Below are 23,413 nucleotides of genomic sequence, written 5' to 3'. Positions count from 1 at the left end.
GGTCGCCCATCTGTACTGCTCAGCCCTGATTTGCTAGTGGTCACCCATCTGTACTGCTCAGCCCTGATTTGCTAGTGGTCGCCCATCTGTACTGCTCAGCCCTGATTTGCTAGTGGTCGCCCATCTGTACTGCTCAGCCCTGATTTGCTAGTGGCCGCCCATCTGTACTGCTCAGCCCTGATTTGCTAGTGGCCGCCCATTGTACTGCTCAGCCCTGATTTGCTAGTGGCCGCCCATCTGTACTGCTCAGCCCTGATTTGCTAGTGGCCGCCCATCTGTACTGCTCAGCCCTGATTTGCTAGTGGCCGCCCATTGTACTGCTCAGCCCTGATTTGCTAGTGGCCGCCCATCTGTACTGCTCAGCCCTGATTTGCTAGTGGCCGCCCATCTGTACTGCTCAGCCCTGATTTGCTAGTGGCCGCCCATTGTACTGCTCAGCCCTGATTTGCTAGTGGCCGCCCATCTGTACTGCTCAGCCCTGATTTGCTAGTGGCCGCCCATCTGTACTGCTCAGCCCTGATTTGCTAGTGGCCGCCCATTGTACTGCTCAGCCCTGATTTGCTAGTGGCCGCCCATCTGTACTGCTCAGCCCTGATTTGCTAGTGGCCGCCCATTGTACTGCTCAGCCCTGATTTGCTAGTGGCCGCCCATCTGTACTGCTCAGCCCTGATTTGCTAGTGGCCGCCCATTGTACTGCTCAGCCCTGATTTGCTAGTGGCCGCCCATCTGTACTGCTCAGCCCTGATTTGCTAGTGGCCGCCCATCTGTACTGCTCAGCCCTGATTTGCTAGTGGCCGCCCATTGTACTGCTCAGCCCTGATTTGCTAGTGGCCGCCCATCTGTACTGCTCAGCCCTGATTTGCTAGTGGCCGCCCATCTGTACTGCTCAGCCCTGATTTGCTAGTGGCCGCCCATTGTACTGCTCAGCCCTGATTTGCTAGTGGCCGCCCATCTGTACTGCTCAGCCCTGATTTGCTAGTGGCCGCCCATTGTACTGCTCAGCCCTGATTTGCTAGTGGCCGCCCATCTGTACTGCTCAGCCCTGATTTGCTAGTGGCCGCCCATTGTACTGCTCAGCCCTGATTTGCTAGTGGCCGCCCATCTGTACTGCTCAGCCCTGATTTGCTAGTGGCCGCCCATCTGTACTGCTCAGCCCTGATTTGCTAGTGGCCGCCCATTGTACTGCTCAGCCCTGATTTGCTAGTGGCCGCCCATCTGTACTGCTCAGCCCTGATTTGCTAGTGGCCGCCCATCTGTACTGCTCAGCCCTGATTTGCTAGTGGCCGCCCATTGTACTGCTCAGCCCTGATTTGCTAGTGGCCGCCCATCTGTACTGCTCAGCCCTGATTTGCTAGTGGCCGCCCATTGTACTGCTCAGCCCTGATTTGCTAGTGGCCGCCCATCTGTACTGCTCAGCCCTGATTTGCTAGTGGTCGCCCATTGTACTGCTCAGCCCTGATTTGCTAGTGGCCGCCCATCTGTACTGCTCAGCCCTGATTTGCTAGTGGCCGCCCATTGTACTGCTCAGCCCTGATTTGCTAGTGGCCGCCCATTGTACTGCTCAGCCCTGATTTGCTAGTGGCCGCCCATCTGTACTGCTCAGCCCTGATTTGCTAGTGGCCGCCCATTGTACTGCTCAGCCCTGATTTGCTAGTGGCCGCCCATCTGTACTGCTCAGCCCTGATTTGCTAGTGGCATAGGACAAGTATAAAGTCTCTTTTCTCAGGTATTAGGATTACATGGGGACACAGAAAGCTTTTTAGTTGGTGACAGTGTGGCAGAAGTTTAGAATCTGAGGACAGGTACCCTTTAAACTTAGTTAGGCAACGGGGCCATAATAGTCTACTGCACTTCTGTATTCAGATTTTTTTCTTGGGAACATGATGCCGGCAGGCTGTCCTGTGTGTATGATGTCCTCCTGGACACAGGCCAGTGCACAAGTCATGGTGTAGTTTACTAATGTGCTCCACGTTGTGTCTCCATATGGATAGGATCTGTACACCGTTCCCTTCGGACGCATCTCAGAAGTAAACACTCAGTTCTCCAATGCGGCTGCGGCCCTCATGATCCACACGGGGGGCGGGGGCGATTGTGCGAGTTTATTAGAAGATGAAGCACATCTTGTGCTCTGTTTCGCCGACATTGTGTACCCCCTGAGAGCCCCTGAAGATCACGTTATGTCTATCATCAAAATGTTTTTGGTGCATTAAAAAAGAGGTTGCATATAATGAATGCATAAAAATAATTTTCCAAATGAAGGCTGAATGAAATTTATTGAGCAGGGGGCTTTATTTTAGACATTTGGTCTGACAGTGGTTCCCAATCTATAAATCACCATGCACACTTTAACACTTCCATACCCATTAGACTAAAGTTAGCCAAACTCGCCGATTTCTTTTGGGACCAACTCTGATGTGTATGAGGGGTCTACCGACTCTCCCCTGACAGTTGAGGTTCTGGGCGATATGGATTGGGTAGTTTTAGCTTTTGTTTTCAAGGGAGATAAGCCTCTGTTGGAGGAGTCTAGCAGCAGCTTTCTCTTCTCTGCCCATTGGAAACATGAACCCTCAACTGAGTTCATGTGCCTGGAGCCGTGAGAAGAGAAGGTGGTAGATCAAACTATGGCTGACCATACCCATGAGATAGCCGTCGATCAGTAGACAACCATCCCTTCCGACTTCACCATACACAAGGGGCGCTCAACCAAGCGTTTGTGTGCTTTTAATGGGGAGAGAGGAGAAAGTGACCACCAATGACTTATCTTTTCCGAAAACAGCTTCCAACTTTTCCCAATACTTTTCCTCGACATCTGTGAGAGAAAAGTTGGAAGTCTTCCATATACATCAGACTGTTAGTGGGTTCAGCTGGATTTTCATCTAATGTGCACAGGGCCTTATCTTACCAATCGGTATACAGAGTGCTCTGTGTTGGCATTTTGTAGATTTCCTTACATTTTCTGGATTGAGGCTCCGATGCTGCAACCTTGATGGTACTGCAGTACCGAGGAAGCCATTAAAGCTTGTAAATCGTGATGGTCGCTTCCTTGCTCTGATTTTTTCTTTTTGTGTTATCATTGCAGGTAAACGTACAAAAAAAGGCATGGCAACAGCTAAACAGAGGCTTGGGAAGATCCTGAAAATCCACCGGAACGGAAAACTCCTCCTTTAGTGTTTGTACGCAAGTCAGACAAGACTTTTTGACTTTTCTCCTCGCGGCTCATGGACTCGCGAGCCGACACTAAACTTTTGAACTCTCGAAGGACTGCAGTGGCGCTCAGCAAAATGTGCTAGGAGGAAACCCACCCCCCACCCCTCCCCCCGCTCCACCTTCCTACCACCACTTTAGTAATTCTTTTTACCTTCCAGCAGTTGACATGTACAGAATACTGCTAATATTTTTTAATAATGATAATAATATTGTCCTTTCTCAAATTGCTGAGAGTGACTAGTTTGCAGGAAAGAAGAAAACGAAAAAAAAAGAAAAAAAAACAAAAAAGGATCATTCCAGTCTTAGGAAAGAACCCGGTCAGTGCATTGCTTGGGTTTTGTTTCTTGCCACCATGTTACCGACGTACAGCACACAAGACGGCGGCTGCATCCGGTCAGGAACCCTTCACTCATCCCAGTGTCACGTGCTTTGTGTCATCAGTGTCCTCCTTGTTTTGATGAGCAGAGTCATCATCGTTCACTTCTTAAGTTACTACGACTCAAAGCCCCAACTATCAAAGCATTAACCCACTGCCATGAAATTTCATTTTTTCCTATTTGGCTTTCCACGTTGATATATCCAAGAAAAACTATAAAGACTAAGTGTTCTACACTCAGATGAGTCCCCAAGCCGACACCTCCTGGACCCCAGTCCATAGTTATGTCAGCACGTAGTCAAATGAGGACCAAATTTCAATTAAGTCCAGTATTTTGGGACAACAGCGCCACTCTGGCTGTGTCTGGTATTGCAGTATTATTCATGTGAATATGGAGGAGCTGCAATATCAGACATGGCCTTCAGGACAATAATGGCGCTGTTTCTCAACTTTGGTGCAGAATCCACTTTACTATTTATTAATCATGGAACATCCATTTAGCTTTATCATTGGGTTTAGGTTGGTATTTAAGAAAAAAAAAAATCTCAAAGAAGGAAACAACTTATTGACTAAATTATCTTTTCCAAGATTGTGACGTATTCATGGTTCAAAGGCTGGTGCTGGGCATCGGCAGCTTAGTAGATTTATGGACATATTAACACCTTACAGACTTTGAGTCCTTGTCACTTGCCATAAATCTATATATTTTTAACCTGGTATAAATTCTGCTGTTCTCCTGAATCCGGCGATGTTTTTCTTTTGTTCCTGCGCCTCTCCGTTCCTGAGATATGACTTCATCTTCCCTGTATAGAAATCTAGTGTTTTTAGCCAACTGGGCATGGTCCTCAAGAAGACTTGGCTAACAAGACTAGATTTACATAAGGGAAAGAGGAGGCCATATCTCAAGATCAGAGAGGCGTAGAAGCAAACGAAAAATAACGCCGGATTCAGGAGAACAGCAGCATTTTCACCGGATAAAAAATATTGTATTTATGACAAGTGATGGTTCCTCTTTAAAGAAGGGGATGTTCATTAAAGTTGGAATTTACAGGGTTTCTATATTTTTTAATAAATTTATTCAAACTGGTATTACATTTATAACCAACCACCAAACTTTGGGGCAATGTTAGGTCACTTGTATCTTGTTCGTATACAGATGTGAACATCATTAAGGAAATGATACAAATTTGATGCCTTCCAATGCAGTCACTTATAGCGTGAACAACATCCGACAGAGTAACACAATTCTCCCCCAACTCCACTGATCTCTAGTAACGTAAGGCCACATCTGTAAATGGGATTCTTACATAGACTAGCATGGAGAATTCTGCCAACGTTGGGTCATTTCTACCAGAGGATATCCATTTTCAGGGTAGTTCTTTGTCAAGAAAATAAAGTGGAAACTGTAGAACTCCTGCAACACCAGTTTCAGAAAGAAACATTCGTACCCAAAACATGTGTAAAAAAAAAAAAAAAATTCCCTTTGCTTTCACTTGCTGTCTAATTTGATTTTGAAGCCATAGTATGTTTTTCTTGTTCTTTAATTTTGAGCTTCTGTTTACCTGCGGAGCTGAACTCTGAGGAACTGAATGCAGTCCATTAATGGAGCTCTATGGGCGATATTGTGTTACGCTCAGTGCAGGGTCTGACTGGGTGGAGCATGACAAGGTAATCCTCTCTTCATTGTGTCATGCTCCGCCCCCCCTTGTACTAAACCTGGAGGGTTTTTAAAGGATTCCAATTAGGGAAATGACAGGGTTAATGATTGCACTTATTAGAGTATAAAATAGGCATAATGGTATGGATTTGGTTGGATTATCGGATATTAATCTGATTATAAAATGAAATGATGGGAGATTGCATGATCTCCATATTATAATATATCATCGTCATCTATTGGAAGGTTTACATGGCAGAATTAAAGAGTCACCAACGTTTTAATTTTTTTTATTTCATAAATAAATAGTATACATGAAAATAAGCATCTTTATAAGATATCTTATCAGACAAATCTGCTTCTTTCTCCTCCTGGACTGATTTTTTTACTCGCATTTCATATTCAAAATGTGTATTCAGTGAAGACAGATTTTCCCATTACTGAGATAGAAGACAACAGTTGGTGCTTTTAAAATTCTATGGAAATGGGAGGAGCTAGAGGAACACACCGACATTCTGCTGCAAGTTCTCATCAAATTACAGTTACAATTCTCCATAGAAGTTTATAAGCACCAACTGTCATCTCCTATCTCATTAATGGGAAAATCTGCCTTCACTGAAGACAGTTTTTACTGAAGAATTGAGAATTTTAAAAATGAAAGTCCAGGAAGAGAAAGAAGCAGATTTCTCTGATATCTATATTACATTGTTTCTTATTTTCACGTGTACTATTGATATATGAAGGAAAAAAAAACATGTCTGTCCCAATGGCTTCTTATCCTTCTGCACTGCAAGCAGGGACCACAGTGTAACATTTCCTAAATATTCGTCATTGCTTTCTTTCTTTTATCAAGATATCATTCATTAGTGTTTTTACCAATGAAATCCGACCAACTTTTATAAGTTTTGTTGGTTTCTGCTAGATCCAGCCTAGTCATATCATACAGCACTTCGTTATTAAGTGATATCGGTATAGCGTATATTTATGTAACTTTGGTCAAAAATGGTACCAGCTCTAGGCCGGGCTCCCAACTCCAAAAACTGCCCAACAGTGGCCATCTCGTAAGTGAGTTTCAAACCTTCAGCTTTCAACACCATCGGCACACTCGCACAATGTTGTCGTGATCTGCTCCTATCTTTTTCATAAATACCCTCCTCCAGATATTCCAGTTTTTATTGCCGCCCCTTAGCCAGACTCCCCAAACTGGCCTCCAAAAACTGCCCAACAGTAGCCATCTCGTAAGTGAGTTTCAATCCCTCAGCTTTCAACACCATCGGCACACTCGCACAAAGTTGTCGTGATCTGCTCCTATCTTTTTCATAAATACCCTCCTCCAGATATTCCAGTTTTTATTGCCGCCCCCTTAGCCAGATTCCCCAAACTGGCCTCCAAAAACTGCCCAACAGTGGCCATCTCGTAAGTGAGTTTCAATCCCTCAGCTTTCAACACCATCGGCACACTCGCACAATGTTGTCATGATCTGCTCCCGTCTCCTTCATAAATACCCTCCTCCAGATATTCCAGTTTTTATTGCCGCCCTTAGTTAGTTTCCCCAAACTGGCCCCTAAAAAACTTCCCAAAAGTGAGGATCAGCAGCGCCTAGTTACACAGAGAAGAGGGTGAATCTTTGCATCATTCAAGGGGTATTCGCTAATAGGAAGTTATCCTGTATCTCCCATTGGATAGGAGATAACTGCCCAATCAGTGGGGGTCCGACCAATCCCGAGAACCCCTGTGAAATGGGGCTGTGGTTGATCATGCGCACTGCCAACTATATTCATTCTTATGGGAGTGCCAAAGACCAGCCAAAGGGTAGGGGATGACTTCCTAACTTGAGAATACCCCTTTAACGAACACTTCAAGGCTGTTATGCCTAATACAGAACCTGAAGAGAGAATCTGTCCTGCTCCCCTCCCGTAATTTCTAAACTAGGGTAACACCGTATCGGGTGATCCTCTAAAGACTTATCTCCAAGTTTGCCCCTCAATTTTGTATTGCCGCAGTACATCAAAAATGATGCGAGACTCGGGAAACAAAAGTCTTAATTGAAATTATTCAACTGTTTTGAGTTTACATCTCCTAAGCAAACCTGCGTCTCCTTGGTAACAGACTACAAACGATCTCTCTGTAGTCTGATTCCGTAGACTTGTAATCCTCTCTTCCATCTGTCCTCAAGTTCTAGCAACATATATTTACAAGGCAAACAAGAAGTAAGGGGGACGGAGAGAAAATGATGCAATCTTGTTGGGCCACATGTTTGTAGTCTTTTGCCTTGGAGACATATAGATCTGCATAGACGCTGTATACACAAAACGGGAAGCAATTTTTTTTTTTATATACATTTTCTGGTTACATTTTACATATTTTAGTTGAAATATCAGAAATGGCATCTAACTGCTGGAAACAATAGTAAGGCAAGCACTTAACGTAAGCCATTCCCTTTATATATTTTTTTCTTTTTTATGATGCTACGTACAAAACTGCCTTTTTTTTTTTCCTAGCTGTCACTTCCACGGCCATTCTTACGCCCTATCAGATACTCAACCGGTGCTCTATCAATAACACAGATGTTTTTATTAAACTTTGCGGCTGCACAAAACCCCAATTTTTCCCAGTACCATATGAAGGTGTCATGTACTGTCAATGTGACTGGGACAGGTATTGTGTAGTGTAGGATTGACTCCTCTGCACTTTGGCACTTATAAGGAGACACCATTGTTTCTCAGGCAATCCCACCCTTTTAGGTTTTCCTTTTTTTTTTTTTTTGTTGGCTACATCATTTTTTTTTTTCATAGAATGTAGCTTGTAAATGGCTTTTTAAATACTTTTTTTTTTCTACAAGATCAAATACAGTAACTTTTAGGATTTCCATTTTTTTCTATAGACAATTTCAGTTGCATTTATGCAGAACTTTACCAAGTATAATAAACTATTTTATTTTATATTATATATATATATATATTTTATTTTTTTTTTCGCTGGGAAACAAGAAAGGAAAAGTAAAAAAAAACCCGCAAGGTAATTTGTGCAGCCATAAAAGACGTCTTATAATAAATAAAAAAAAACAACACAGCAATGTTAAAAAAAAAAAAAAAAAAAATACGTAAAATTCAAAAACAGGACAAAAAATGTAAAAAAAAAAAAAAAAAAAAAAAATAAAAAAAAAAAATCCTATTTTGAAGACTGGCCTTCAAGTGATATACCAGCTCCTTGTCTGAATTCTTGTATTATGAGAAGATGATGCAGTTATTTTAATAGCACCTTGTGAAGTGTTCTGTGTTTTGTGATGATGTAATAATTTATTAATGTTTGTAATCTTTTATACTTGTACATTTCGTATGACCTTCGTTTATATACACATTATCCGGATGTTCTGTCTATTAAAAAAAAAAAAAAGAAAAAATAATAATCCAGCTATGGGAAACAATGGCGGCCTTATTAACTAAAAGGAGTATCGACTTGCTACGAGCGCCCCTCACCCCTGTAGGGAAAGTGGTCCAGGCACGTGCATCTAATAGGGTCCCAGAGTTCTGCAGAAAGCTTCCTTTAAGATTGTGTATTGTCCTTGCTCAGCATCTATATTCTAGCATATAATCCCCCCCTTCTTCCATCCCCTTTCATGCTGTTTTTTTATGGTTATTTTTATTTTTGCATCATGTACATTTTTAATGAAGTTTATTGTGGCTATTACAGTGTTTTATTTACAAAATTAAATCAAATGCTCTTGTATTAAGTCACTGAAATCTAAGTCAACTTAGATCAAAGTTTAAGAGAAGTAAAATATTTCAGGTTTTGTATACAAATGTGTCTGTGTATTATTTATTTATTTTTATTTTATTTTTTAACCTCCAAATATCACAGTTTTGTGCAGATGGAGCAAGAGCTGAATTTGTCATTTCGGTGTTACTTGTGCAATACATGACTGTGTTCAAGTATTAGACATTTATTTTAGCCCCAAACCAGGAGAAAATAAAACTACATTAAGGGACATTCTTATATAATGGGATGACATATTAATAAGATTTCTCATTGTATTTCTATTGTTAGGGACATCCCCAAAGATGCTGCCACCACCTTCCATGTCACTTAAAGGGAATCTGTCAGCAGGTTTTTGCCACCTAATCTAAGAACACCATAATATAGAGACACAGACCCCGATTCCAGTGATGTGTCACTTACTGAGCTGCTTACTGTAGTTATGATAAAATCACTGTTTTATCAGCAGGAGATTAACCTGCTGCCACATAGCCCTCCATCTTCCTGAGCTCTGTATAACCCCGCCCCCACCACTGATTGCCAGTTTTCTGACTATTCACAGTGTAAACAGCAGCCAATCAGTGGTGTGGGCGGGGCTATACCCAGTTCAGCATTCAGAGAACTAGTAGATCTGCTGCAGAGAGAAAACTGTAGCAAGCAGCCCAGTAAGTGACATATTGCTTACATCATGCGAAAACCTGGTGACAGATTCCCTTTAATTAAGATCCTATAGACATACAGGTGGATCTCACTAAATTAGAATATCATCAAAAAGTTAATTTATTTCAATTCTTCAATACGAAAAGTGAAACTCATATAGAGTCATTACAAACAGAGTGATCTATTTCAAGTGTTTATTTCTGTTAATGTTGATGATTATGGCTTACAGCCAATGAAAACACAAAAGTCATTATCTCAGTAAATTAGAATACTTTATAACAACAGCTTGAAAAATGTTTTTAAAATCCGAAATGTTGGCCTACTGAAATGTATGTTCAGTAAATGCCCTCAATACTTGGTCGGGGCTCCTTTTGCATCAATTACTGCATCAATGCGGCGTGGCATGGAGGTGATCAGCCTGTGGCACTGCTGAGGTGTTATGGAAGCCCAGGTGGCTTTGATAGCAGCCTTCAGCTCGACAGCATTGTTGGGTCTGGTGTCTCTCATCTTCCTCTTGACAATACCCCATAGAGTCTCTATAATAGATTCTCTATAGGGTTAAGGTCAGGCGGGTTTGCTGCCAATCAAGCACAGTGATACTGTTGTGTGTAAACCAGGTATTGGTACTTTTGGCAGTGTGGACAGGTGCCAAGTCCTGCTGGAGAATGACATTTCCATCTCCAAAAAGCTTGTCGGCAGAGGGAAGCATGAAGTGCTCTAAAATTTCCTGGTAGAAGGCTGCGCTGACTTTGGTCTTGATAAAACACAGTGGACCTACACCAGCAGATGACATGGCTCCCCAAACCATCACCGATTGTGGAAACCTCACACTAGACCTCCAGCAGCTTGGATTGTGGCCTCTCCACTCTTCCTCCAGACTCTGGGACCTTGTGGAGTGTGTCAATGACTGCCTTCTGGACATCTGTCAAGTCAGCAGTCTTCCCCATGATTGTGGAGCCTACTGAAACAGACTAAGGGACCTTTTTAATCGCCTAGGAAGCCTTTGCTGGTGTTTTTTGTTAATTATTCTAATTTACTGAGATAATGACTTTTGTGTTTTCATTGGCTGTAAGCCATAATCATCAACATTAACAGAAATAAACACGTGAAATAGATCACTCTGTGTGTAATGACTCTATATAATATGTGAGTTTCACTTTTTGTATTGAAGAACTGAAATAAATTAACTTTTTGATATTATAATTTAGTGAGATGCACCTGTAACTTTCCCTAAATGGTATTCCGCACCGAGAAGGTCCGATGGGCAGGTGGGGACCATCCTTAGCTTCTTCCATATTCCTGGTAACCCAGTTCCTCCGCCTTTGATGGACTGGGTTCCAGGCGCAGAGGTCGGTCCTTACCCGCCCATCAGGCATGCTCGGGTCTGATTACCATACAGGCAGAGTGATCTATAATTTGTAATTTCTCCAGGTCCTCCATTGCTTGATTCAAGCTTTGTACAACTGTGCCAGGAGGAATAATTGAGTAGAGCCGACCATTTGATTTTTCTCCTGGTATGCCAAGCAGCAGAGCTGTAAAGAACGGATGGTGAGGGTCCTAATGGAGTGACACAGACAGTGGTGGCCGCAATTTACATCCAGGAAACCTGGTGACAGGTTCAAGTTAAATCTCCATCAATCTCTGTCTTTTTACCTGCACCAATGACATGCCGGACATCCATGTGTCAGCTGCAGCCATCGCGCGGATGTACAGCATGCACAAAATGAGACTGACGGAAATCATGAGATCGTCGGCGCTGGATCTAGGGGGATTTTACAGATTAAGTAATTAATATTTGATTTATTTTTTAATTATTTTTAACATTTCCAGATTAATTTATTAAATTCTCCTTTCATGTAGAGACATAAAAGTAAGCGGGTTTATCCAGCCAGCCAGCCCCCTTCATATATGTTCCTGATTCAGAGGTAGATGGAGCTGTCAGCCGGCGATGGAACGCTCCGAAGTTCTGCTGCAGCTTTCACCATGAACAACAACATGTATGACTGATGGGAGTCTGACAATGGGGTTCCCATGTCTCCCATGTGAATGCAGTAGTAGTCCACATGATTGACCACACCCGGCACCCCCTGCCGATCAGCTGTTCCCGGTGTTGGCAGCTGGAACTGCTCAGTTACGGGGCTGCACAGCTCCACTGACTGTATAGTGGTCGCAGCCGGGTACTGCACATCCGCCCCCTATTCAAATCCATAAGGGGTGGATGTGCAGGACCCAGCGGCGACCACTATGCTGTCGCACCCCCACCGATCAGACATTGATGACCTATCCTAAGTATAGACCATCATTGTTAAAGTCCCGGACAACCCTTTTTAATTCTCACCTACATTGCTGGTACATTATTATGCTACGTTTGCATTAAGCTTTAAAGGGTACCTCTAATATTGGGAAAAAAAAAATATGATGGGTGGGGGTCCGGGTCCTGAAACCCCCACTTATTGGTCAAAACACTGCTCTGAAATGTCCACATTGGCGTATGATTTAGTAGTAAGTCTCATAGAGCGGTGGATCCATAGACTTAATATTGAGCTTGACCTTCAGAGCAGTGTTATGACCGATCACTGATCGACTCCTCTGATTGTCCGCACATAACAGACCCCATGAGAAATCTATATATGAAAATTAAATGACAGTTACCTCTTAAACTATAATGGTAAGTTTATTGGTTGCAGCCTGTGGAAACCCCTTTAAAAGGGAATCTGTCAACAATTTTTTGCTGTGTAATCTGTGAGCAGCATCATGTAGTGGCAGAGATCCTGATTCCAGCGATGTGTCACTTACTAGGCTGTGTGTTGCTGTTTCAATAACCTCAGTGCTTTATCAGCAGATTATCACTGCAGGACTAGGGATCTTGTGCCTCCTGGTCCAACCCCGCCCGCACCACTGATTGGCTGCTTTCTTTCCATATACAATATACAGAGAAAGCAGCCAATCAGTGGTGTGGGCGGGGTTATACACAGCTCAGCATTCCGAGCTCTGCTAAATCTGCGATAGGGAAAACTGTGATTCCATCACAACTGCTGCACCCAGTAAACTAAGTGATACATCACTGGAATCAGGGTCTCTGCCCCTATGTCATGCTGCTGTCAGATTACCTTTGCAGGAAAAAAAAATTCTGAAAATGATGCAAAAAAACCCCCCCACAAGTTGACGTGTTCCAACAACTCGTCACCACAGAAGCCCATCTCCTCTGCTCTGTGCATTATCGGTGCTGATCTTTGTCACATTGTACCGGTTACACTTTATGATCATTGCAAAAAGAGGACAGGAGGAGCCTTCGTGCCACTTATTAATATTATGTTGTCTCCTAAATAATAAAAAAAAAAGTCCTATCACTGGCTGTCCACTAGATGGCGACTCCCACCTACGTTTTATTTTCTAGCCCATGAATTCTATGACCCCCATGTGATTTACGAGCGATCTATATATTAAATGAGTGAAATCTGAGACTTCATCTCTTGTATATTCTTAATAAAAATAAGAAAACGTTATCCTACAACTTTTGCTACTTCCACAGCCTTGTGTGATCGTTTCTGCTTTGTTAAAATACAAGATCTATAAGTTGGATTTCTCAATGAAAACTATTGGGCTCTGCAAGAATCAGACAGAAAACAATGAATTCATATATTCATATGTGCAAAAATATAAGAATCTAGAAAAGCCACAAGTTGTTCAACATTACCGACGTATAGAAATCTGGTTGATTATCTACTAATAATAATACTGTACCCGGATCCCGTATTTCTGCATATTCAGCTGTTGCCCTTTAGGGGTTTTCCAGGAGCTGTAATTGTCGTAATGTTGGTTGTCATCTAGATTAAATCTGTTTATAAGTACCGTATATTGGCTATAGGTCTATCCAAACTAACAATTGGCACCAGTGAGGCCGAGCAAGCCACCGGCCCTGGGCCTGATACTGAACAATTCAACCTACTTTCAGCTGTTAAGTGGCTACAATCATATTCAGTCTGGCAGGATACACCATAGGCAGGGGTGTAACGATCATGGTCGCAGAGGTCACGACCGGGTCCTTGGGCGGGTGAGGGGCTACCAACGCCAGCGCAAACTTCAACTGGATGTGCGTCCTTGGATGCACGTTCAGCTCAAGTGTACTTCTGCGCACAGACCCACCAGGTCTATGCACTGCATTACACGCTGACGGCCAATCAGGCCAGCAACTGATGCCGGCGTGTACGTGACTGGGGGCATGGCAGTGACATCATGTGCTCCCGTCGCTTGCATGCTGAAGTCTGGGAAGGTGAGTAAAATCTTTTTTTTCTATGCATTAAAGAACAGCAGCAGAATGGGGGACATATATACCAGGATGGGGGACATATATACCAGGATGGGGGACATATACAGTTGTGCTCAAAAGTTTACATACCCTGACAGAATTTTTCCTTTCTTGGCCTTGTTTCAGAGAAGATGAATGATAACAAAAAAATTTTTTTTCTCCACTCATGGTTATTGGTTGGGTGAAGCCATTTATTGTCAAACTACTGTGTTTTCACTTTTTAAATCTTAATGACAACAAAAAACATCCAAATGACCCTGATCAAAAGTTCACATACGCCAGTTCTTAATACCATGTATTGCCCCCTCTAACATCAATGACAGCTTGAAGTCTTTTGTGGTAGTTGTGGATGAGGTTCTTTATTTTCTCAGATGGTAAAGATGCCCATTCTTCTTGGCAAAAAGCCTCTAGTTCCTGTAAATTCCTGGGCTGTCTAGCATGAACTGCGCGCTTGAGATCTCCCCAGAGTGGCTCAATGATATTGAGGTCAGGAGACTGAGATGGCCACTCCAGAACCTTCACTTTGTTCTGCTGTAGCCAATGACAGGTCGACTTGGCCTTGTGTTTTGGATCGTTGTCATGTTGGAACGTCCAAGTACGTCCCATGCGCAGCTTCCGGGCTGATGAGTGCAAATTTGCCTCCAGTATTTGCTGATAACGTGCTGAATTCATCTTTCCTTCAACTTTTACCAAGTTTCCGGTGCCTTTGTAGCTCACACATCCCCAAAACATCAGAGATCCACCTCCGTGCTTTACTGTAGGAATGGTGTTCCTTTCATCATAGGCCTTGTTGACCTCTCCAAATATAACGTTTATGGTTGTGGCCAAAAAGTTAAACTTTGGTCTCATCTCTCCAAATTACCTTGTTCCAGAAGTTTTGAGGCTGGTCTCTGTGCTGTTTGGCATATTGTAGGTGAGATACTTTGTGGCATTTGCGCAGTAATGACTTTCTTCTGGTGACTTGACCATGCAACCCATTTTTCTTATTTTCCTCCTTATTGTGCATCTTGAAACAGCCACACCGCTAGTTTTCAGAGAGTCCTGAATTTCAGCTGATGTAATTGGTGGGTTTTTCTTTGCATCCCAAACAATTTTCCTGGCAGTTGTGGCCGAAATTTTTGTTGGTCTACCTGACCGTGGTTTGGTTTTTACAGAGCCCCTGCTTTTCCATTTGTTAATCACAGTTTGAATGCTGCTGACTGGCATTATCAATTCCTTGGATATATTTTTGTATCCCTTTCCTGTGTTATACAGTTCAACTACCTTTTCCAGTAGATCCGTTAACAATTCTTTTGCTTTCCCCATGAATCACAATCCACAAATGTCAGTGGCTGAATGAAAGGTGCAAGAGTCTGTCTGGATCCCAGAAACTCACTCAGCTTTTATGCACACATACTGATTACAAGCAAACAGGTCACAGGTGAGGATGTTACCTTTAGTAGCCAGGGTATGTGAACTTTTGATCAGGGTCATTTGGATGTTTTTGGTTGTCATTCAGATTTAAAAAGCGAAAACACAGTAGTTTGACAAATGACTTCACCCAACCAATAACCATGAGTGGAGAAAAAGTTTTTTTGTTATCATTCATATTCTCTGAAACAAGGCCAAGAAAGCAAAAATTCTGCTGGGGTATGTAAACTTTTGAGCACAACTGTATACCAGGATGGGGGGATATACAGTTGAAACCAGAAGTTTACATACACTATATAAAAAGACACATATGCATGTTTTTCTCAATATCTGACATGAAATCAGAATAAACCTTTCCCGTTTTCGGTCTAGTAGGATTACCATAATTTTTAATATTTGCCAAATGCCAGAATAATGAGAGAGAGAGAATGTTTTAAGGCATTAAAGGTGGTGGAGCATTAAATGGCAAATGAGGTTTAACGAGGAGAAATGTAAGGTCATACATATGGGAAGGAAAAATGGAAGTCACCAGTACTCACTGAATGGGAAATCATTGGGGAATTCAGAGATGGAGAAGGACTTGGGCATCTTGATTGATAGCAAACTAAATTGGAGTGCCCAAAGTCAGGCGGCTGCTGTAAGGGCAAACAGGGTAATGGGATGTATCAGAAGAGGTATAGCTGCAAAGGAGGAGAACATTGTTCTTCCACTGTACAAATCACTGGTCAGACCACACTTGGAATACTGTGCTCAGTTATGGGCCCCAATATATAGAAAGGATATAAATGAGCTTGAAAAGGTACAAAGGAGGGCAACAAAATTAATAAAGGGAATGGAGGGACTGCAATACCCAGAGAGGTTGGCAAAACTAGGACTATTCAGCCTGGAAAAGAGAAGGTTGAGGGGGGACATAATAAATGTGTACAAATATGTTAGGGGACAGTATAGAGATCTTGCCCGGGATTTGTTCAAAAGGAGGGATATTACGGTAACAAGAGGGCACTCACTAAGACTGGAAGAGAAAAGGTTTCAGCACCAGCATAGGAAGGGGTTCTTTACGGTAAGAGCAGTGAGAATATGGAATTCACTGAGTGAGGAGACGGTAATGTCGGATTCACTAAACCAGTTCAAGCGGGGACTGGATGCATTTCTAGATACCAGGCAGATTTCAGCGTATACTTAAAAATAAAATAAAATAGTAGGTTGATACAGGGATTTATTCTGACTGCTGGTTTCACAGTCGGGAGGGAATTTTTCCTCAGGTGAAGATTGGCCAAATCATTTGGGGTTTTTGCCCTCCTCTGGATCAACTTTAGCAATTACAGAACTAATAGGTCGAACTTGATGGACGCAAGTCTTTATTCGGCTTTAAAAACTATGTTACTATGTTATGTTACTATTACTTACTGCAAAGTCGAAAGTTTACATACACTAAGATTACTATGCCTTTAAACAATTCTGGACTGCCCATATGATGATGTCATGTGTTTGGAAGCTTCTGATAGGTTTTTGGCAACATCTGAGTTAGAGACACTCCTGTGGATGTATTTCAATGCACACCTGAAACAAACTGCTTCTTTTTGTAGCATCATGGGAAATTCTAAAGAAATTAGCCAAGATATCAGGAAAAGAATTGTGGACTTGCACAAGTCTGGCTCATCCTTGGGTACAATTTCAAGGTGCCTTGTTCATCTCTATAAACAATTATACGCAAGTACAAGCAAGATAAGAATCTCCAGCCATCATACCGCTCATGAAGGAGACGGGTTCTGTGTTCCAGAGATGAACGTGCTTTTGTCCGACATGTGCATATCAACCCAAGGACAAAAGTAAAAGACCTTGTGAAGATGATGGAGGAAGCTGGAAAGATTGTGTCAATATCCACAGTGAAACGAGCACTGTATCAACATGGGCTGAAAGGCCACTCTGCCAGGAAGAAGCCATTACTCCAAAAGAAACATAAAAAAGCCAGATTAATGTTTGCAAATACACACAGGAACAAAGACCTTAATTTTTGGAGACATGTCCTGTGGTCTGATGAAACTAAAATTGAACCTTTTGGTCATAATGACCATCGTTACGTTTGGAGGGAAAAAACGAGAAGCTTGGAAGCCTAAGAACACCATCCCAACTGTGAAACACGGGGGTGGCAGCATCATGTTGTGGGGTTGTTTTGCTGCAGGAGGGACTGGTACACTTCACAAAATAGATGGCAACATGAGAAAAGAAGATATGTGGCAATATTGAAGCAACGTCTCAAGACATCAGCCGGGAAGTTAAAGCTTGGGTGAAAATGGGTCTTCCAAATAGACAATGACCCAAAGCATACTGCCAAAATGGTAACAAAGTGGCTTAAGGATAACAAAGTCCATGTTTTGGAGTGGCCATCACAAAGCCCTGATCTCAATCCTATTGAAAATTTGTGGGGAAAGCTGAAAAGTCAGGGGCGAGCAAGACTACCTACAAACCTGGATCAGTTACACCAGTTTTGTCAGGAGGAATGGGCTCAAATTCCAACCAACTATTGTGAGAAGCTTGTGGAAGGATATCACAAACATTTGACCCAAGTCATTCAGTTTAAGGGCAATGGTACCAAATACTAATGACATGCATGTAAACTTTTGACTTTGCAGTAAGTAATAAAAATGCCTTAAAACATTCTCTCTCTCTCTCATTATTCAGGCATTTGGCAAATATTAAAAATTCTGGTAATCCTAATTGTCCTAAAACGGGAAAGGTCTATTCTGATTTCATGTCTGATATTGAGAAAAAACATCATATGTGTCTTTTTATATAGTGTATGTAAACTTCTGGTTTCAACTGTACATACCAGGATGGGGAATATATATACCAAAATGGGGGACATATACCACGATGGGGAAAATACATACCAGAATGGGGGATATATACACCAGGATGGGGAACATATATAACAGGATGGGGAACATACATACCAGGATGGGGGACATACATACCAGGATGGGGGACATACATACCAGGATGGGATATATAATACCAGGATGGGGGACATCGGGGCCCATCAGACTCTAGTTAAACCACAGGGGACAATTCACACAATGTGCTGTTTAAGCATTTATTTCCACATTAAAGAAATGCATCAAAGGCTGAAAATCTACAAGTATTGTACATGAATTATCTTGGATTTTCTTCCTTTTCTCTGCAGCATTTAATCATGTATTTTTGGGGGGTGAACCTCCCTCCTCCTTTGACCTCACCTCCCCTTCTTCTGTAAGGCACTTCCTGCATTGTTTGGGGTGAAAATGCATGTAAAAGACATAAAACACAGCAGCACTTGTACGTATACGGGAGATGAGCTCCTTATTGTAGTCTAAAGAAGAAAAAAAGAAAGTGCATCAACAACTCAGAAACAATTGACATAGCACGGGTCTTAAAATCCACACCACAAGTCAGTGTTAGCTGTATTTTGCTACAATTTTCCGCATGAAAAAATATGTGTGTGAAAAATAGCAAATAAAAATATGCAATGTGTGCATTGACCCTTTGGGTGAATTCTGTAACTGATTGGGTTTGTTTCAGATGAATGGACCAGTTGCAGAACTTTCTGCAACAAAATCCACAGCAAATATGAAACGTGAAATACCCCGAAGATTTGTTCACACACAGCTTTTTTTCTGCATGAAAAATGCAGGCCATTGTCAGAAAAATAAAGTGTAACTTACACACGTTTTTGATGCTGTGCCATTTTGATCTCAGTTGGGGTAAAACTGCAGTAAAAACACAGAAAAAATTGACGTTACGTTTTTTTGTGTTTTTTTTTAAAGCTCCATAGGTCAAAAAATGCAAGGGAAAAAAACGCACTGTGTGAATGAGATTTTAAAAATCTCATTAATTTTTCTGTTACTGTAAAATGCTGTTTTTTTTCTGGGAAAAAAAAAAGGCGCTTTGTGTGAACAAGCCCTTAGACTCCAGATTGATCCTTTGTAGGCTAGGTTGACATTTATACAGTACATTCTGCTGGATGTATACGCCTGAATTGCAAAAAAAAAAAAAAACAAGCCCTGTATTTATACATATATGGAAGTATATCCATAGACTAAAATGGGCAAGATGTGGTTAAAGAAACTAAGTTTGGTCAGGCTTACAGTGGATTGCGTTTTTTTTGTGATAAATTAAAAAGGAAATGTGACTGACCACATTTTTGGTCCCCCATGAAAGTCATATTTGTTTTTTCTCCATTACTTTCAATGGGAGATGTATTGAAGCATATAACAGTACGTTATGTATATGTCTGATCAGGTTCGGACTGGCCGACAGGAGAACAGGGGAATCCTCCGGTAGGCCGCTGTGAAGGATTGCTACTGAGTAATCTTATTATATTTGTCACAATTTGTAGAAAAATGTATCATCTAATCATTTATTAAACAAGCTAGCCAAATTAATATTACATACAAAAGTAAATTTGAGTATTAGGATCAGGATTTTTTTACATGTAGCTGAACAGTGAAGAATCAACGTTACTGGTGGGCCTTTGCCAACTCAATCCGACACTGTGTCTGATGCTGACATGGAAATGTGAACTTAGCCTTATCTCGCAGAGCATTGCCTGGGCTGGAGACAATTTTGGTCAGTATTTTGCATCAATGTTTGTACGCCAAAGCCAGGAGTGAAACTTACAGAGAAAAACCTATAATTGAAAGATGGACACCTGTTCTGTGTTTTGGAGATATTCTTGCTTTTGGCATACAAATACTGATGTGTGAATAAAGCCTAAGCAAAAGTGTTCTCATTCACTGACCGCAAACACAGATCTAGAAAATGACGAGAAATTAAAACACAAAATATTTCAAGGGAACCTGTCACGTCCTAGTTGCTATGTACACTGCCTCCATTGGTTTGTTAGTGATGCAATGTGCAATGTGCATCACTAGCAAGCTGTTTTCATGAAAATCGGAGGTATTCTAATGATTTTTTACCTGCTGGTATTCAGTCATAGGGGAGTGATTCTCAGATTCAGTCATGGGCGGTCGCTGCGTTCAGATAGTGCTGGCGCCGCCCATGACATTTGAATGCTGCTCCTGGCAAGCGCTAGGTTTGAGGGGCGCATGCGCATTTCCACACGTCGGGCTGCTGGTCCGGCGCGTGCGCACTGAGGCTGTGTGATTACCAGCTTCAGTGCACACGTGCTGTGACCTGTGGCTCCCGGCGCGTGCGCAGTCAATGTATCGTGCGGCCACCGCTGCAGTGTAGATCCGCATGTGGTGACCGCAAGATACATTGAACGCACATGGTTCTGGAATTTTACGCGAAATCTAATATTCTCTTCATTTTTGTCCTTAATCTGTATTGCAATTCATACTCATTTGTGAGAAAACCGGAAGCGTGCAATTGGATGAAAAATCGGATTGCACTCTGACTAATGTTATTCAATGATTCCCTGCTCATCTGCAATTTTTTTTTGCTCAGCTCGGATCGGACTGAGAAAACAGTGGCAGCATGCTGCGAGTGACCGCATATATCGGACGAGACTCGCCAATGCAAGTCAATGAGCGCGAGAAAATAAATTGCACACCACTCGGACCATGCGTGTGTCGTCCGATTTTTATGCACCCATCTCATAGAAAACCCAACATTTCATCAACCGAGTATAGTAAAATCACAGCGTGAACCGTCAGAATAGAATAGGTAGAAAGATGTCCATGAGATATATAATTATAATTCTGCTGGTTAATAAAATTTCAGGGAATCCCACCCCATTTTTTTCAGAAATTTATTTATTTATTACTAAAATACATTTACAGTAAGCTACACACGCAAAGCACGGATTATATATCTCACGCACATATTTCTATCTATTATCCATCTATCTATTATCTAGCTATCATATATCGATCTATCCATATATCTATATATGTATTATCTATCTATATCTATCTATATCTATCCATATATCTAACTATCACATATCTATGTATATATCTATTATCTATCTATATCTATCATTATCTATCCATCTATCTATATCTATCTATTATCTATCTATCTATCTGTCCATCTATCTATATCTATCTATAATCTATCTATCTATCTATCTATTATCTATCTATATCTATCATTATCTATCTATCTATATCTATCCATATAGCTAACTATCTATCACATATCTATGTATATATCTATTATCTATCTATTATCTATCTATCTATCCTTCTATCTCTATTATCTATCCATATATCTATCTATATGAATTGAAGAATATTTCCTTTGAACACTGTTTAAATGACAGAGAATTACTGTGTAAAAGACCATGTTAAAATTGCATTGCATACAGATTGCATTCACATGACAATTGGATGTAAATTGGATGCTAGGTGATAAAAATTGCATGCCACTTGCATGACATTCGTCCGACTTTTCAGGAACAACATCGGACCGATTTTTTGTATGGTGATGGTAAGAGCCCAAACTAAAATGGCCCCCACTGAAATGTTTAAACCAAGAGACACATATAGATCAATAAAACATCAGGAGATACTGGTAGAAAAATGGTATAGAAATCAACAAAACAAATTAAGTAAATACAGACTCCACAGCATGGAAGACCCGACGCGCGTTTTGTTGGTGGCTTTGATGAGGGAATGAGGAAAAGGCAAGTATCTGATTGGCTAGTTCGGGTTTAAATACCCATAATACTTACCTTTTCTTCATTCCCTCATCAAAGCCAACAGCAAAACGTGTGCTGGGTGTTCCATGATGTGGGGTCTGAATAACATAGCAGTATGATATAAGGGCAGAGACGCTGATTCCAGTGATGTGTCACTTACTTGGCTGCTTGGTGTAATTTTGATAAAATCACTGTTTTATCAGCAGGAGATTATCACTAGAGGACTAGTAAACCTGCTGCTATGTAGTCTTCCATATTCATGAGCCCCCACCACTGATTGGCAGCTTTCTGTCTATGCGCAGTGTACACAGAAAGCTGCCAATCAGTGGTGTTGGCGGGATTATACGGAGCTCAGCATTCAGAGAACTGCAGAGAAAACTGTGATTGTAAGAAAATGACAGCAAGCAGCCCAGTAAGTGACACATCGTTGGAATCAGGGTCTCTGTCCCTACATCATGCTGCTCTCCGATTACATAGAAAATCCTGGTGACAGATTCCCTTTAAACAGATGGCAATAAGTCGTGGCATGCTCCATTGGCCGCCATGTTACCTTTCTGTGCCCTGTACAGGAGACCTAAAGGACATTTGTATTCCCATTAGCGCCCTTGTTAGCCGCATACCTTCCACTCCCAAATAACTGTCCGTGCTATAGGAATCCTACAGTGCTGTAAAAATATGTAGAGAGCACGATATCAACTGCTGAACCCTCGCTGGTATAACAGGCAGCTTGATTTTTTGTGTAATTGGATATGTCGTTTTCTTGAAAATAATCCACCTTAATTAGTCCTCCTTCTATATGAAAGCAACTGGGCTATTTCTCTTGACAGCCCTAATCTGTTAATGCATGTATAATAAGTTCTTCATCGGATCTCTCACCACTTTGCTCGGGGTCATTTAATACGTTGATAGGACAAACAATAGATTGCACCATCCATGCTAGGTGTAATATCTGCCAATTACCCGAATTCTGTCCCCTTCTCCCAGCGTTCACCCTGGATCCTGGCTCCCAACGTACAGGAGGAATCTGAAATCTGACCTCTGCTTAATAAAGTCATTCTGCTAATTGTGGCTCATTACACAGATACAGTAACCGTCTCTGCCCAGCGTATAATGGTAGTTATGCTCCAGTGAGAGGTGCCTCATGGTCGTGCGAGCTGAGAGCACTTTGCAGATTTGCAGGAGGTCTTACTTGGCACAAATTTGAGTAGATTGAATTTAACAATCATTAAGGGTTCGCTCCATTTATCTCCTGCCAGAAATCTTGGCCAAGGATCTTAGAGTTTCTCCAAACCCCTTTATTTACTTACTTATTTTAGCCTCCATCAGCGATCGCCTTCTCCTCTTGGGATTACGATTGTAATGTCTTCTAGTCAAAAAGAATTACCATTACAATGG

The 23,413-nt window shown here is 41.7% G+C and overlaps 1 protein-coding gene and 1 long non-coding RNA gene across 9 annotated transcripts in view; one reads left to right on the top strand and one right to left on the bottom strand.

Annotated features, from left to right (window-relative positions):
- PHF2 (PHD finger protein 2) overlaps positions 1–8,643 on the top strand; it is a 239,806-nt gene extending 231,163 nt beyond the window's left edge. For 4 of the 8 annotated variants that reach the window (XM_073644534.1, XM_073644533.1, XM_073644532.1 and 1 more), the window contains one exon: positions 3,086–8,643. In XM_073644534.1, coding sequence (XP_073500635.1) covers positions 3,086–3,168 — 83 coding nt within the window. In that variant the 3' untranslated portion in view covers positions 3,169–8,643. Of the gene's footprint in view, positions 1–3,079 lie in introns of all 8 variants that reach the window. The other 4 variants (XM_073644536.1, XM_073644538.1, XM_073644537.1 and 1 more) reach the window with 1 other exon arrangement.
- Positions 8,644–18,558: 9,915 nt separating this feature from the next.
- On the bottom strand, positions 18,559–23,051 carry LOC141156539 (uncharacterized). The gene is made up of 3 exons (XR_012247660.1): positions 22,979–23,051; positions 19,077–19,121; positions 18,559–18,724 (listed from the first exon to the last, which is right to left on the bottom strand). It is a non-coding gene; the product is annotated as an uncharacterized lncRNA (long non-coding RNA).
- Positions 23,052–23,413: the final 362 nt, after the last annotated feature.

Source organism: Phyllobates terribilis, unplaced genomic scaffold (genome assembly GCF_046119375.1).
Source record: "Phyllobates terribilis strain yellow unplaced genomic scaffold, ASM4611937v1 Scaffold_8__6_contigs__length_399053987, whole genome shotgun sequence".
Classification (NCBI taxonomy): Eukaryota; Metazoa; Chordata; class Amphibia; order Anura; family Dendrobatidae; genus Phyllobates; species Phyllobates terribilis.
Note: the sequence above shows the minus strand (reverse complement) of the source record. Positions and strands in the feature narration are given on the sequence as shown.